Source organism: Thamnophis sirtalis, unplaced genomic scaffold, assembly GCF_051295495.1.
Source record: "Thamnophis sirtalis isolate CommonGarterSnake01/CBP01778 unplaced genomic scaffold, rThaSir2_p1.2 scaffold_2, whole genome shotgun sequence".
Lineage (NCBI taxonomy): Eukaryota > Metazoa > Chordata > Lepidosauria > Squamata > Natricidae > Thamnophis > Thamnophis sirtalis.
In genome coordinates, this window is record NW_028261382.1 from 133,927,500 (window position 1) to 133,942,359 (window position 14,860).

At 31.9% G+C, this 14,860-nt stretch overlaps 1 protein-coding gene across 7 annotated transcripts in view; it reads left to right on the forward strand.

Moving 5' to 3' along the window:
• EYA1 (EYA transcriptional coactivator and phosphatase 1) overlaps window positions 1–14,860 on the forward strand; it is an 80,450-nt gene that overhangs the window by 58,003 nt on the left and 7,587 nt on the right. For all 7 annotated transcript variants that reach the window (XM_087706948.1, XM_087706947.1, XM_087706946.1 and 4 more), the window contains 5 exons: window positions 10,079–10,137; window positions 10,300–10,460; window positions 10,653–10,767; window positions 12,457–12,578; window positions 12,983–13,083. In XM_087706948.1, the coding sequence (XP_087563074.1) occupies window positions 10,079–10,137; window positions 10,300–10,460; window positions 10,653–10,767; window positions 12,457–12,578; window positions 12,983–13,083 (558 nt within the window). The remainder of the gene's footprint in view (window positions 1–10,078; window positions 10,138–10,299; window positions 10,461–10,652; window positions 10,768–12,456; window positions 12,579–12,982; window positions 13,084–14,860) is intronic.

The window sequence follows — 14,860 nt, forward strand, 5'->3', positions numbered from 1 at the left end:
TTATTTTGGTCATTTTAATGTGTGAAACATTAAAATACTGGAATCAGATACTATTTATTATTATAATTATTCGCCATTTCAGCAGGGCCTAGTGGAGTATGTTCATGTAAATACAGTTTCTCTGGGAATGTTATTTGTATATGAACATTCCCACAGTTGGAAGAATAACTTAAATGGGACATGTCACTATGAATATGCATGGTTTTATGTGGATTTTAGATGGCAGTGAATGAAAAACATCTGTTCAAAGCTTAGATTAATGACCTAGAAATAAAATATTGTTCACTGTAAAAATAAATTGTTTTGTCTTTCAAGTCATTACAAAATAATTATGGTGTGAGATACCACATTTTGGGTTCTATCGTATCATGTTTTCTCTTAAGAACAGCATAATTATTCTGAAAATTGATTATTTGTAACACTCAATGTTTTCATTCCTAAATCCAATGTGTTAAAACAAGGAATGAAAGTTTTCTTAAATGCTAGTTTTCATAGTCTGCCATCAGTTAAAAAAAATTCTGATATTATTGTATATGTACTCATTTTTTGGCAGTGTTATAACTAGGTACCGATAAGCATGATTAGTTCCTTTGGACTATGTGCTTTTACATTACAATATTTGTAAAGATTACAAATTTAATGAAAATATAAAGAGGCAGCGAAAGGTTAACAGAGATAGGTCTAAAAATGATAGAAACAATGCATATTAAAATGATGAAAACTATAGTTTTTTTAAAAAAAAGATGTGAGGTTTGTAAAATAATTTGATGGGTGTTTACTATACACATGAGTGATTTGTCTTTATCCTTAATGGATCATAATCCATTTTATAAGATTAATAAAACAACTTCTGTCCTTTACAATCTGAAAGCTGCAACATAAAAGGAAAAGAATAGAAAGGAGGATCAAAGAACAGACTAAGGTACTGGTTCTTAAAGACCTTTGTTTCTAGGATAAATTGGCTTCCTTACAGCTGCTCCTATTCTGGATATGGTGGAAAAAGTGTCCACAGTGCATTTTCAGCTAGGCAGGCCAGATTTTTTACAGTCCATTTGAATGAAGGGATAATTGCAAGCCTGAAGTCCCACACAACCTCCTCCCACCAAAGCCCTTACCTGACTCTGACTAGCAGAGATTTGTATGGTGACATTAGCATAATAATGAAAGAGGTAGATAAGTAATTATTTGTTCTGTATTCCCAGAAGACAGTAATACTAGAAAGAAACAGCTATACAAGGACTACTATGTAAAGCTACCATAGTTAATAGTGGCCCATAAGCACACAAAAGTCTAGTAATCAAGGAGATGCTACTGCCTGTACTTGTTATCTGATAGTCACATTGATCAAATTTAGCAGCAATTTGCTTTTGATCTATCAATGTTGCTGAATAAGGTAATCTAGGTAAACATCTACAGTTCTATGAACAGTAAGTAGACAGACACCATGATAAATTATTAGATCTGAGTCAATTATTTGACGTTGCCAGATTTCAACTACAAATTTCAAGGCAACAGAATGAAGAAGGAAGGAACTTGAGTAGGAATCAGCATTCTCAGGACAAATTACTGTAAAGTGTTTAATATTTGTGGTGGGAATTTTTATTTCTTTCAATTTTTACATCAGAATGTTTACAAGTGTTATTAAGGAACATTCTTAAGAGCAAGAACAAAAAGATTAAAACCTTTTACTAGCTACAATTAACCTGCATTTTATAATAGTATGAAGGTAGATTAGAGTTTTGTAACTATGCCTGTTTATTCAGAGGTCCCTTTGTGTCTGTATTTTTCTAATTTTTAAGTGTGCTAAGATTAAATATACATTGGTTTATATGAAAAACTTTTACAAGAGGATTTAAAATAATAATGTATCCAATTTATTTATATGTTTTAAAATATGTTAACATTGAAAGTAAGGTTGAAATATTTTGGCCTTAGTTTCTTAAAAGCAAATTCTACAGACACCTTAATGGCTGTCCAATTTAGTGCCATTCAAAGTTATGATGTAACTGAAAAAGTAATTTTCCAACTTGTCCATGCACTTACTGTTACTGAAGGGTCCCTGCAGTCATATGTTTAAGATTCAGGTGTTTCATAACCAGCAGGCATTTATTATCATTGTAGCATCACATGGTCATGTGGTTGTCCTCTGCATGCTTCACAGCCAGCTGCCCATAGGCAGACAATGGAGAAGCCAGTAAAATGCAAGTTGCATTCATGTGATGCATTACTTAATGACCTATGATGACTCACTTAATGACCATGGAAGTGAGGCTATAAGTCTGTTGCAATCACATAAAGTCTCAACGACTTCTTCATTTATCAACAGGTTTGCTAATCCCAATTATGGTTATTAAGAGAAGACATGATTTTATTCTGCTTAGTTTCTCAGCATTGCATCTAGGATAATTCTTACTATATGGTTGTCCACGAAGTAGTATCTTCTCTGTGACCTGCTAAGAACTTTGTAACCGGTATTTTGCAATTATATTAAATGTAGGAATTGTATAGAATTAAAGAATGTGCACTTTGAAATATTACCTGTAATTAAAACTGTATTAGCTATTTTTTTCCAATTTATACTCCTTTTGATCTTGTAAAAAAAAAAACATGTGATGGTTAATACTATCATGTTTCCCCAAAAATAAGACAAGGTCTTATTTTCTTTTGACTCCCTAAATAAGCATGTGGCCTTATTTTTGGGGAGGTCTTATTATTTTTGACGTGCAGGAGGTGGCAAGCATGGTCACCTCATGGCTGCTGCTGTGTTGCAATAGTTTCGTGGAGGGCTTATTTGGGGAGAGGGCTTATTTTAGCACATGCACACAAAGCCTAATTGGGATTATTATCCAGAAAAGTCTTATTTTGGAGGAAACAGGGTATTATGTATATTATTTTGAGATACATTTTATTCAGTGTGATTATGCAGATTAGACTATATAATATTTTTTATCTGCTCACATTGATAAAAATATGTTTATTGTGTAGAAGAAATTGGAGAGGCTATTTTTAATGTTGTTGCATTTGATTTTTTTCCTTGGACTTTTTCATTGAAAAAATATTCTTTTCAAAGGTGTGTTTGTCCAAATTGTATAATTTGGCTTTTTCTAGGTAACAAAAAACATGTGAATTCTGATTCACAATTTAAGGCTATTGTTAAAACAAGCTACAAATACCACTGCTAAGAGTTAAAGAAGTTCCCAGAATATTGATCAATACAGTGGAAGTATTCACACTCACTGCTGAAGTACAATTCTGAAGAATTATGGAAGACCAGGAATGGTCATCCTAATGGTGTTCCATTGGGCCTACTTAGGATCTTTGACTAGTGAATAAAGCGAAGCTTACAAACACAGAGATTTGTCAGAATTGTCTTATTATTAGGCATCTTTGTTTTTTGTCTCAGAATAAAAATAAAAGGGCAAGAATCATTACTTCTGACTTTGGTATATTTTTGCGTCACACATCACAATGAACATGGACAGACTGGCTTGTTGGCAGTGTCTACTGACAGGAGGAGCTAAGCTGTATTGATAGACTGCTATGTTTCAGAATGCCCTCATTGTTACATAAGCATGACTAATTCTTAATTTTTCTTTTTGTACATATAGTTTTCTTATTTGAGCAGACTAATTTTTTACTACATAAAATTCAACGAAATATTAGCTTCATATTTAATATATAGTATAAATAAATTAGGTTTCTAAGTGATAATTTAAATATCTTCTATATTATATGAAGAAATTATGTCCACAAGTGTACACATTCAGATTTTAGAAGCAGAAAATCAAGCATTTTCCTGTATTTTAAATTCCACTCTCAGAATTTTCACCTTAGTCTTTGTCCTCACCGTGTTTTTATTATCATTTTTAGTTTGAAGGAATTTAAGTTGTATAACTTCATTCCATTTTTGTTAAAGGAAATTCTTCAAGGTCAGTTTTAATTCTTCACTGTTAATCCACAAATTGTCAAATTCAGTGAATTGGATTTCAAAAGCTCTCTTTGTTCTCTATATCTGTGCCTATCCCACAGGTAATCTGTACCTTTTCTCTACTCTGAACAGAATAATTATTGTGGGAAAATGGCTGCAAAATACAGACCAGACAAAGATGAGAGGTTCACCAATAGTTGTTCCTTTTTCACATGGTTTTATGTTGTATTTTAAAAAGATTTTTGTGATGATAGGTTATGCAGTTCACAACATATCTCAAGCTTTTATTGTTCTCAACTGAGTGACAATGAGCACAGGTCTGAAAAAAAAGATAATGGGATTTTTCTGATTTTTTTCCCCACATCAGCATTATGGTTGCATATGAAGATATATACTTTTTTCAAATTTATGTTTTATGACTTTATAAGAACTGAAGTTTTCACTTTTGCTTGTGGTTCAAACACATACAGACAATACTTGATTTATGACTGCAATTGGGATTGGAATTATCATCAAAAATGTCTTGAAACACAAGGGCCCACATGACCAGGCCCAATGTTATGACAGTTTTAAAACAAATATGGATGTAAGTCCGAATCCATTCTCTCAAATTCCAATTTTGTTGGAAACCAGCAAAAAACATTGCAGATCATGATTGTGGGATGTTGCAACCAGTCATAACCGTGAGCTGGTTGTTAAGCACCTCAAAGAGAGTCATATGACTATGGGGAAGAAGCATGACATTTTACAATGTTTGGAAATCTTATGGGCCACTATAAACAACCAGTTGTAAGGCAGTAACTACCTTACATATAAATATGTAAAAGGTGCAATAAAATACATTTAATTCTTGCAAAAATAACCATGTGCAAAAGTATATTAAAAATAGCACACTTTTGATATGTAATTAATGTTTAATATCATGAAAATAGAGATTTTTGTAATATTTTTATGTATGAAAGTAATAATAGCTATGTTGACCATGAGAAAAAGAGTCCAAAATGGCTGTAGTTACAATTCAATGTTAATATTCTATTTAGAAAGAAATTTTAAATCCTCATTGTAAGATAATATTTAATAGAGGCACATTCCTTCTCACTTACATAATTTAGCAGAGCAGCTGAAATAATTTCTAATCTTGTTCATATGATTGTTTATGTTGATATCTCTCCTAGTTTCCACAAGGGATCTATGTTAGGTACATAGATTGCATTGATTCTAAGCACTGGAATTTATATCTGCAAAATGTGAGAAGAGAAATGTTAAAATGTTAATTTTCGAGCAAACTTTGGAACAGCTTTTAGCTGCAGTCCCAGAACATGGGACTGACCCAAACTGAATTGGGTATTTCAATTATAAAAGTAAATAATAGATGTAATCCATCTGCTTATTTTTTAAAAACTTTCAAGAACTCTTTAGGATTTACTAACTTGCAATCATTTTCTAAAATTTGAGTCAGTTTTAGGCAGAACTTCATACATAGTGGCAATTCTGAACGCTTTAAAAAGTGGGGGTTTTGATCCAGTGATATTGTTTATCTGGCCATTTTGCAAGGACAAATATGACTTCATTTTTTATTTAGTAATTTTGCATTTTGATAACTTGTGGATTCTTTAGATATCCCACTAAGATTGAAGAATCAAAGTTAAAAGGTATTAATCCTAAGCCTAGAAGTTTTATTATGAATCTATTATGAACACAAAAATCTACTCATTTTTTTCATTCCAATATTATAATTTTGGATATTTAGTGCTGCTGTTAAACTATTGGAAATGAAAAATCCTTGTCAAGCTACTGCATTTTATCAAGATATCTATGGATGGATACACATCTTGTCTTCTGCCCACCACTACCAACCATGCATGTTGCTCAATTGCAAATTTCATTAAATATGGATTTTATGTCCAGACTAATAAATATAGAACTATAGCCTATGTATTAAGGGTATTATGCAAATTACAAATCTATGCACTTGAGTATTTGAAAATTGATTCAGTGTTATCCTTGTGTGAATATTCCTGTTCTTTTTCTAGTATGAAGAAAAATGTATTCTTCAAAATACTATCAATTACTGGTGTTTCAATAAATAGGCATTATACAAATTTGAATGTGCTTTCTGGAACAGAAACAGTTTTTGTCAGATGAACACCCCATGCAATTTAGAAAACAAATATTAACAACAAAATACATATCTGTAGGTTTACACCTTTCAAATGGGTCAGTAGGTAAGACAACAAGGAAAAAGAAAAACTGGAAAGAAATGGAATAAACTGTACATCATTTCACATACCTGCTATTGTTTCAATTGGAAACAATCCATTTACTTTAGTAAGTTTGATAAATGATTATGGTATATTCATATTTTGGAAACAAAAATATAGCTCTTTCTTTGAAATATGTGTCTGGATTTAAGGCGAAATGTGTTCTGAATTTAAGGTTCTTCTCTTTCTTTGAAATATGTGTTCTGAATTTAAGGTGCTGGGATTTTTTTTGTTTGTTTTTTTTGTTTACTAAGCAGAGATTTTTGCAGATATGTAACTTTTGCCGTTTTAAACATTTTGTTCTCACACATACTTGGACCAAATTTCTCTACTGTTCGTTCAATAGAGAAAAATGAAACAGGAAGATAATTGCATAATGACAGATAGGTGGGGAACAGAGAATCCACTGATCATTTCCTATGAGTTGGCCAAACTCCAGCAAGTCTCAAAGGACACTGTGATGTGTAAAGGATAGAGGAAAAGAGCTAGTTTTGATGGAGCATTTCCCTGTCAGCTCGTTTTACTTTGTAAAGCAAATCACTGAAACAATTAGTTGACAGCATGGTGTTAGCTTTCTCATGGTAAATTAGGAAGATTAAGCAAACACAAGACTGCATTTTAACTATGATCTGCATGTTTGGATCTGTAGTCTGTAATGATTTCCAATTCTCAGAAGAGGTTACATTGGTAATATTATTTGTATTATCCTTTTTAATCAAATATAGAGGTATTTAGTGACTTTCTATGTCCTTCATTTCATTTTGCCTGAGAATGTCTTTGCTTTACATTTATTTTATCTATTTGAAGCACATGTTATCATTTAATCAAATCAGATAACATGATTTTGGAAGTTGCAAGATTTGTTGTTATATTACTTTTCCTAGTACAATGAAGTACAATGAAGAATAAAATAGAGTTTGTATTCCTGTGTCACTAGACATTTGAAGAACATATAAATTAATAAAATGATGTAAATATATGTACCATATGATCCTACTTCACGAGAAAGTCAACTACGAATTTCCACTTCCTATTTTGTATTTAGTTATATATTTATAAGCAAATGTTGAGATAATGTTCAACTTTTATTTTAAATTTGTAAAAATGTAAACTAATTGTTTTGTATAGTTAGTTAGATTCTTGCAAAAGTAAGTCTCAGTCTTTCCTATCTGAAGAAGTTTTAGTCTTCCCTTCATTCTGTGTAACATAGAGATAAATACTATCTACTAATTACTGAGGAACCAAATGTTGTCTATGAATGAAATATGGTTTCTGGAGACCAACTTATACATGCACTTATCACTGCTTATTGACACATTTAGCATTTACTTTTGCAAAATGTAGCCCTTTCTAATTTGAGCCTTCTTTCAGAATCTTTATCTTTTCTTTTACTAATTCAGTGACTTCAGCTTGTCATATCAATTAGTATTATCTTTTATTCATTTAAATTTGTTTCCAACAGTGTTCACAAAGTATCCCTGTATCCGTTTTGGATACTTTCTATCTTTTATTGTAGTTTAGTTTTAATGGACTGTTATAGCTTATTTACGTTTAACAAATTATAGTTAAATTATAGACTTGGCATAATCTATTGACATTCCAATAAAGGAGAATATTTGTAGCTCAGGGTTAAAATGAGGGATCCTTGTATTGACATAGTTTAAATTCAAAATATTGATTTTTTTAAAAAACTTAAAAACAAGAAATAATGGTATTTCTTGATAATATTAGATAATATTGTTTTCTATGTTTAGAATTCTAGATAGAGTCTAAGACTTTTATGTTAAAGAGTAGCTATTTGCTTTAATTATAAATATACACATAACTTTATTGTTATTTAATTCCTTTTACAAATGTGTTTGGTAATTTAAAATGCATCAGAACTTTCTAAAAGCCTTTGAAATTGTCAGTCAGTCAATTTCTAAAAGTATACTGATGAAAATAAAAGGATTGTCTAGTTGTCAGTCCGTGAATTGGATATGAATCAAATCTCAGTTGTCCCAGTTTAGCAAATCAAGGTTTGCTAAATTAAGTCTTGAAACCTATTGAAAGTGAAAATTGTACTTAACCTAGGTACTGAACAATACTACAAATACCTCTTTCTATAATAGAAATAATAATCTTTCTATAATAATAATAATCCAAGCACAGGATATTTAGAAAATAGATATAATAGATTAATGAAGATTTAAATGGATTCTGTCAGTTCAATTTCTTGTGCAATTATTTCTGTATTTATTTATTCATCATTCTCAGAGTAAAAGAAACTTTGTTTCCTTTTCTACCTGTCTTTTGTAGTGGATTCTAAAGATTGATCCTGCTGACTAATTTTCCTGCTTTGATTTTTACTTTTGTCTTCTTAATTGAGAATGGCTTCTCTTTACATTTTCTCTCCTTTTCTGTCACAATCATTCTTCTTTTGGCCTTTTTATGTATGTTTGTTTTGAATTGTTTTCCCTATTCTAAGACTCTTAGAGAGTGTTTTGTTCTATTTGTTTCTGATTTCTGTTTCAACAATGGAACATAATTTTAATCAGAATAAATGTATGAAATTGTATTACCAAACTTTGTATGAAAAATATGTAAATTTTGAAATAATTATTTTTATTTTATTTTTTAAGTTGTAATTTTGGTTTTACTAAACTTCAGACAGTTTGTAGCAGTTTTGTTTTGTTTTATCCAATCTTTCTTTTCTCATCCTACCTGTTCAATATTTAAGTCCTAATGCTGTTTCAGCTATTTTAAAGGTATCTTGTGTTTTCTCTATTTAAAAGACTTACACTCATAGTCATCATGTGAGGCCATTCTTCTTCTTTTTTTTTCTTATCTGAGGTTGTTGACCTCAGGAGAGGTGAAGAAGGTTATGGGGTCAAAGTCTTTTCCTCCTTGGAACTCACTGCTTGCTGGGAGAGGGTTGACTGAGAAATAGATGTTTTTTAAAACAAAGGTTAAGGGTCATGATTTTAATTCTGTTAGAGAACAGCTGTTTTGAGTTTCTTTCCACTTCTAGCTCCCTCCCTCCTTCCAAGCCCATAGAGAGATTGAAAAAAAGTGTTCAGAGAGAACCAGTAACACAGAAATATGCAGCTCTAGAGTATTACAGCTTTACAAATTGATCATCTTTGCTATTGGTATTTACATTATAACTTTTAAAACAAAGAAGCAATAGACTTTGGAGTTAAACACAATCCTGAGAGATGTTTTATTTATAAATAAAACAGCAGTAAAATATCAGTACAAACAGTAGTAGTGATTCTGTTGTTTAATGTTGTGATAATAATGTATATTCATTTGTTCAATTATAGGCAGATAAATCAATATTATACATATGAGGGACTTTTTCTATGCAGTGACTTTAAGAAGTAAATTAAAGCATTCTGAAAATCTTCAAAGTGTTTCTACTTTACTCTGGGTTTGCTTTTTAGAAAATGCAAAAACAGTGGAAAACAAATAACTTTTTCTTTTTTGTCTGCACTCTTCTAAAATGTAAGCCTCAGGCTGTGTTAGTGTGTGGTTCAACAGCAATCAGAGGTCATAGTTTCATTGGTGGTTAGCATCATATTTAATTTTTCTAATAAGTTACATTTACCAAGAAGTCTGGTTTGAGTTATACACACGCACTGCCTGAAAATCCTTTGGAATAACTTAAAACTTGAGGGTGGCTGAAAATGTATAAGAATGTACATAATTATTTTAACAACTTTCCTTCCAAATGCAGTTTTTTTCTGAAATTGTAAGAATAGTGTCTAAAATTACTTTTATGAATTCACCTATAGCAATATAAAAAGTAAATATGATTGTTGATTTGCATGACTTTAAAAATTGTTAGTATTTCTTGTATTGCAATTGGCAAATTAAAGTAAATATAGTGTATTTTCCTCTATTATAGGAATGTGACCAAGTTCATATTGATGATGTTTCATCAGATGATAATGGCCAGGATTTAAGGTACATTTAGGACTGTGTTTAAAAAAGTAGAAGTTTTTGTTTGCTTGCTTGTTTGCTGCTTGTTTATAATAACTTTGGAATACTGTTATTTCTATTCTTTTTCAATTCATCTAAATTGTCAGTATAACATAAATTTTTTAAACTTTCTTACCTCTAAAACAGCACCTATAACTTTGGGACAGATGGGTTCCCTGCAGCAGCTACCAGTGCTAATCTATGCTTAGCAACAGGGGTGCGTGGAGGAGTGGACTGGATGAGAAAGCTAGCTTTCCGATACAGACGAGTAAAAGAAATCTATAACACCTATAAAAATAATGTTGGAGGCAAGTACCCATAATATCCCTGTGCATGTAACTATTGTCTCATCACTGTGTGAAATTTTTGAATCTTGAATCTTGTGGTTATGTTTCCCCACCTATTTAACAGCTGTAAATTCTATATTCTAAACATGGTAAGGGATTATAGTTGACATGTAAATGCTACAGTGTTTGTTCTCCCTCACTCATCCCTGGCAGGTCTTCTGGGCCCAGCAAAGAGGGAAGCTTGGTTGCAGCTTAGAGCAGAAATTGAAGCCCTTACAGATTCGTGGTTAACACTTGCACTGAAAGCACTCACACTAATTCACTCTAGGTAAGTAGATTTCACATAGATAGTAATGCAAACTAATTGGAGATATAATGTAAACATACATTTCACAATTCTGTAAGTTACAATTAACACATTATGCACTTCTAGGAGTAGCTGGTTTAATTAAAATTATAGCTTTCTAAAATATGGCATTTTAAAATTTGGTGAATTGATATGTGGTGTTGTTATAAAAGTGGACATGAATTGTTTCATATTTCCCCCCTATTGCATCATGCTATAGTAGATTAGTTGATAGTGATGGCAGATTTAATTGATTATATAGAATCATTTAACTGATTATATAGAATTATTTCTACATATCCCAGGCAAGATAGCAATAAAATTTAACTGTTATTTATTAAATTTATTCTTCGGTTCATAGCTTGTCTTTTCCAACAAAGTCAAGAAAGTATACAGAGCCCTTCCCACATACAACAGTTTAACGCCCAGTAATAGCCCTATTTAGCCAATTACTCTTTTCATCCATACATTTCATAAATCTTCACTCTTTCATAAATCTTCACACTTTCGATTGCACTGCATCCTATAACTGTTTAGTTTCTGTCTTATAGTTCTATATAAGATATAGTTCTAAACTATAATTACACAATGTCAGAAAAACACCATTGCTTTACCAATAGCGTGCTGATCATCCAGCTTTCTTCAAGGGACAAAAAAGAGTAAAATACGAGTGCTAGCTTCCATGCATTTGAAACATGAGAAAGGAAAACATGAGTGCTATCTTCCATGCATTTGAAACATGGAGCATAAGGACAAGATTCCTCTGCTGTTGTTATATTATATCCCCTCAAGCAATCCAGTAAAGCTTGTATTCTTTTTTCAAAGGATCTAATATATAAATTTGAATTCAAATTTCAGAGTTTCACAGTAGGTAGTTGGCATGTAGACATATGTAGTCTTTCTTCATAAATGGCCCTTGTCCTTTTCTTCCTCTTTTTGCATAAGGAATGTATGACTCCACTCTTACCACTCTGCTCAGTCACATAGTCCCTTCCCAGTCTGATCCACAGTTTCCTGGTTCCCAGGTAGCACTACATCTGCATTCCACAAATGTCTAATTTGTGATCTGTACAACCAACTACAAAATGTTCGCTCTTGGGACACAGTGTTTCTGTGCTATGAAAAACAGCATTTCCAGAACAGCTAGCAAGAATACTAGCACTCCAACTAAATCATGCAGTTTACCAACATCACCAAATGAGTCTCTTTCCTAGGTCATTAATGGGAAATTGGAATAGAATAAACCTCCTTATGGTATTTTTTGAAAGAGGGGAGCAATGCTATAATAAATATAGAATCTGCATTAATACTATAGGGACTAAATATTCTCCATCAATTCTTGAGAACAATCCCTACCTTTAAATATCTATCACTGATGGTCTGATAAGTATAATCTTTATTGTCATTGTACTACGATACAACGAAATTGGTACCTCCTAGTACCAACTTGGTTCTTAAGAACCAAGAGCCAGAAAAAGAGCAGAGACTAGAGAATTTGAAATTACCGTATATTAGATTCCATATGAATATCATTTCTCCATCTATGAACCCTTTCTAGTCTTAATTGCAGAGTAAATTTTCCTTCTGTGTTTTTAAATGAAACTAATAATTTGCTTACGGTGTTTCAGTATTTATTTGATTATTATAACATACTTCTTTACATTCTTCTAGGACAAATTGTGTCAATATTTTAGTAACGACTACTCAGCTCATCCCAGCTCTTGCCAAAGTCTTGCTGTATGGTTTGGGTGTGGTATTTCCAATAGAAAATATTTACAGTGCAACAAAAATAGGTGAGTGTTTACAATGAACAGAATCTGTTATTCATGTTCAAGTTCATACTTTTCAAATTCCAAATCCAAAATGTCATTGAGCATTGAGCAGTTAAAACAGATCATATAATTATTTAGAACTAATTGTTATTTATAATTCTGATCTGGATCATTAAATGGTTTGTTATGATTTCATTTATTATCTGTGGTTTTGTTATTTGAACATTATTTCAATTGCTCATTTATAATTTAATGATGTTGGCATCAAGTTAACTTAATTTTATCTACTACATACAGGAATTCAGGAATGATTATTTTACACTAGAAAATAAAATGTGACCAGCCATTTTACTGCTTCCTAATCTGAAATAAACTACACTATTCTTTCTCAGATTGGGGCTTGATGATATGCTTGACTTTTCCAGGAAAAGAAAGCTGTTTTGAGCGCATAATTCAAAGATTTGGAAGAAAAGTAGTTTACGTTGTCATAGGAGATGGTGTGGAGGAAGAACAAGGATCAAAGAAGGTAATGACACAATTTTTTTAAATTTTATAATTTAATAAAAAATATATACTTTATTTTAATTAAAGTCTTCGGTGTCTCCACGCAAGCATGGCCATAGTGACTGGAGCTGATGGGAAGAACAGTCCAAGACATCTGGAAGCTATCAAGTCAGAGGAAGTTGCTATGTATACTTCCTCAGAAGTAGACCCTATGGTACTCAGTATAGCTTACACTTTTATCCATAATTATTGATTTTAAGTTTCTTCAAATCATAAACCTAGTAAATAAACAAACCTTGTTAACAAAATAAGAATGTTTTACCCCTGGATCTGAGGACTTTCCATCCATATCCTCGGATGGAGGTCCCGTTGGGCTCACAACTTCTGCTTAAAAAACAAGTGGCAACTATAGCCAGGTAGCCTTTACTGAGCAACCTCTATGCACCAACTATGCCTTTCCTGTACTAGGTGGTTCCTCAGATAATCATTCATGTCCTAGTCATACTCAACTACTTCAAAATGCTACCCTTGAAAACTACTTAGAAGCTTCAGCTGGTCTAGAACATGCAGATATGGGACACTTCTATTCTAAAAAACGGCAATGTTTGCTTATTTGCTTCCAGATGCAATTCCAAGTGCTGATTATTACTGTAGCTATATGCCCCGTAATTACATGAGGGACAGCCCATAGTGGTACACTTGGTTGGTTGTATTCAAAAGACTTGGAATGAGAGCCCTACTAAAATCCATGTTGCTCCCACAATTTAAAAAAATGCTATTTGAAAGAAAATATTTGTTATAATATAATAAAGAACATACGTGCTTTCTTTCAAGCTTAGAACAGTCAAAATATTGACTCATTACAGGCTTTCTTTCAAACTTAGAATAGTTAAAATATTGAGTCATTACAGGCTTTAAATTCTTTCCATAGCTTGTTACTCTCCGTGGTCTAGCACTTCTAGTTCTTAAATGCATTCCCATGCTGTTTTCTATCTGTGACTAAGAATTTAATAAATACTTTTATTTTCATTAGATGAAGTTGGTTCGGTAATTTTAACTAGGAAAACTTTAACTAGGAATAGATAGATAGATAGATAGATAGATAGATAGATAGATAGATAGATAGATAGATAGATAGATTGATATAGATATAGATATAGATATAGATATAGATATAGATATAGATATAGATATAGATATAGATATAGATATAGATAGATAGATAGATAGATAGATAGATAGATAGATAGATATAGATATAGATATAGATATAGATATAATAAACACAAACAAAATCATCTTCCATTAAAAAGTGTAGAAAGTGTGTAATTGCTTACAAAGAACTTTCGTGCATCCCTTCCACAGTCATCATCTATGATTCATATCAAGTTACTGTGTTTCCCCGAAAATAAGACAGGGTCTTATTTTCTTTCGACCCCCAAAAAAGAACTTGGGCTTATTTTGGGGGAGGTCTTATTATTTTTGAGATGCAGGAGGCAGCGAGCATGGTCACTTCATGGCTATTACTGTGTTGCAATTTTGGGGAGGGCTTATTTTGGGGGGAGGGCTTATTTTAGTGCCTACGCTCAAAAGCCCGATTGGGCTTATTATCCAGGGAGGGCTTATTTTCAGGGAAACAGGGTATATGTTTTACACCACATATTTATATATATTGCTATCATCATACCTTATCTTTCATATGACTATAGTTATTTTAGTTGTTTTAATGTCCCTTTATAACAAACATTCCAAAATTTAAAACAGAACCACATAGTGGCATTCCTTTATCTATTTTCAAT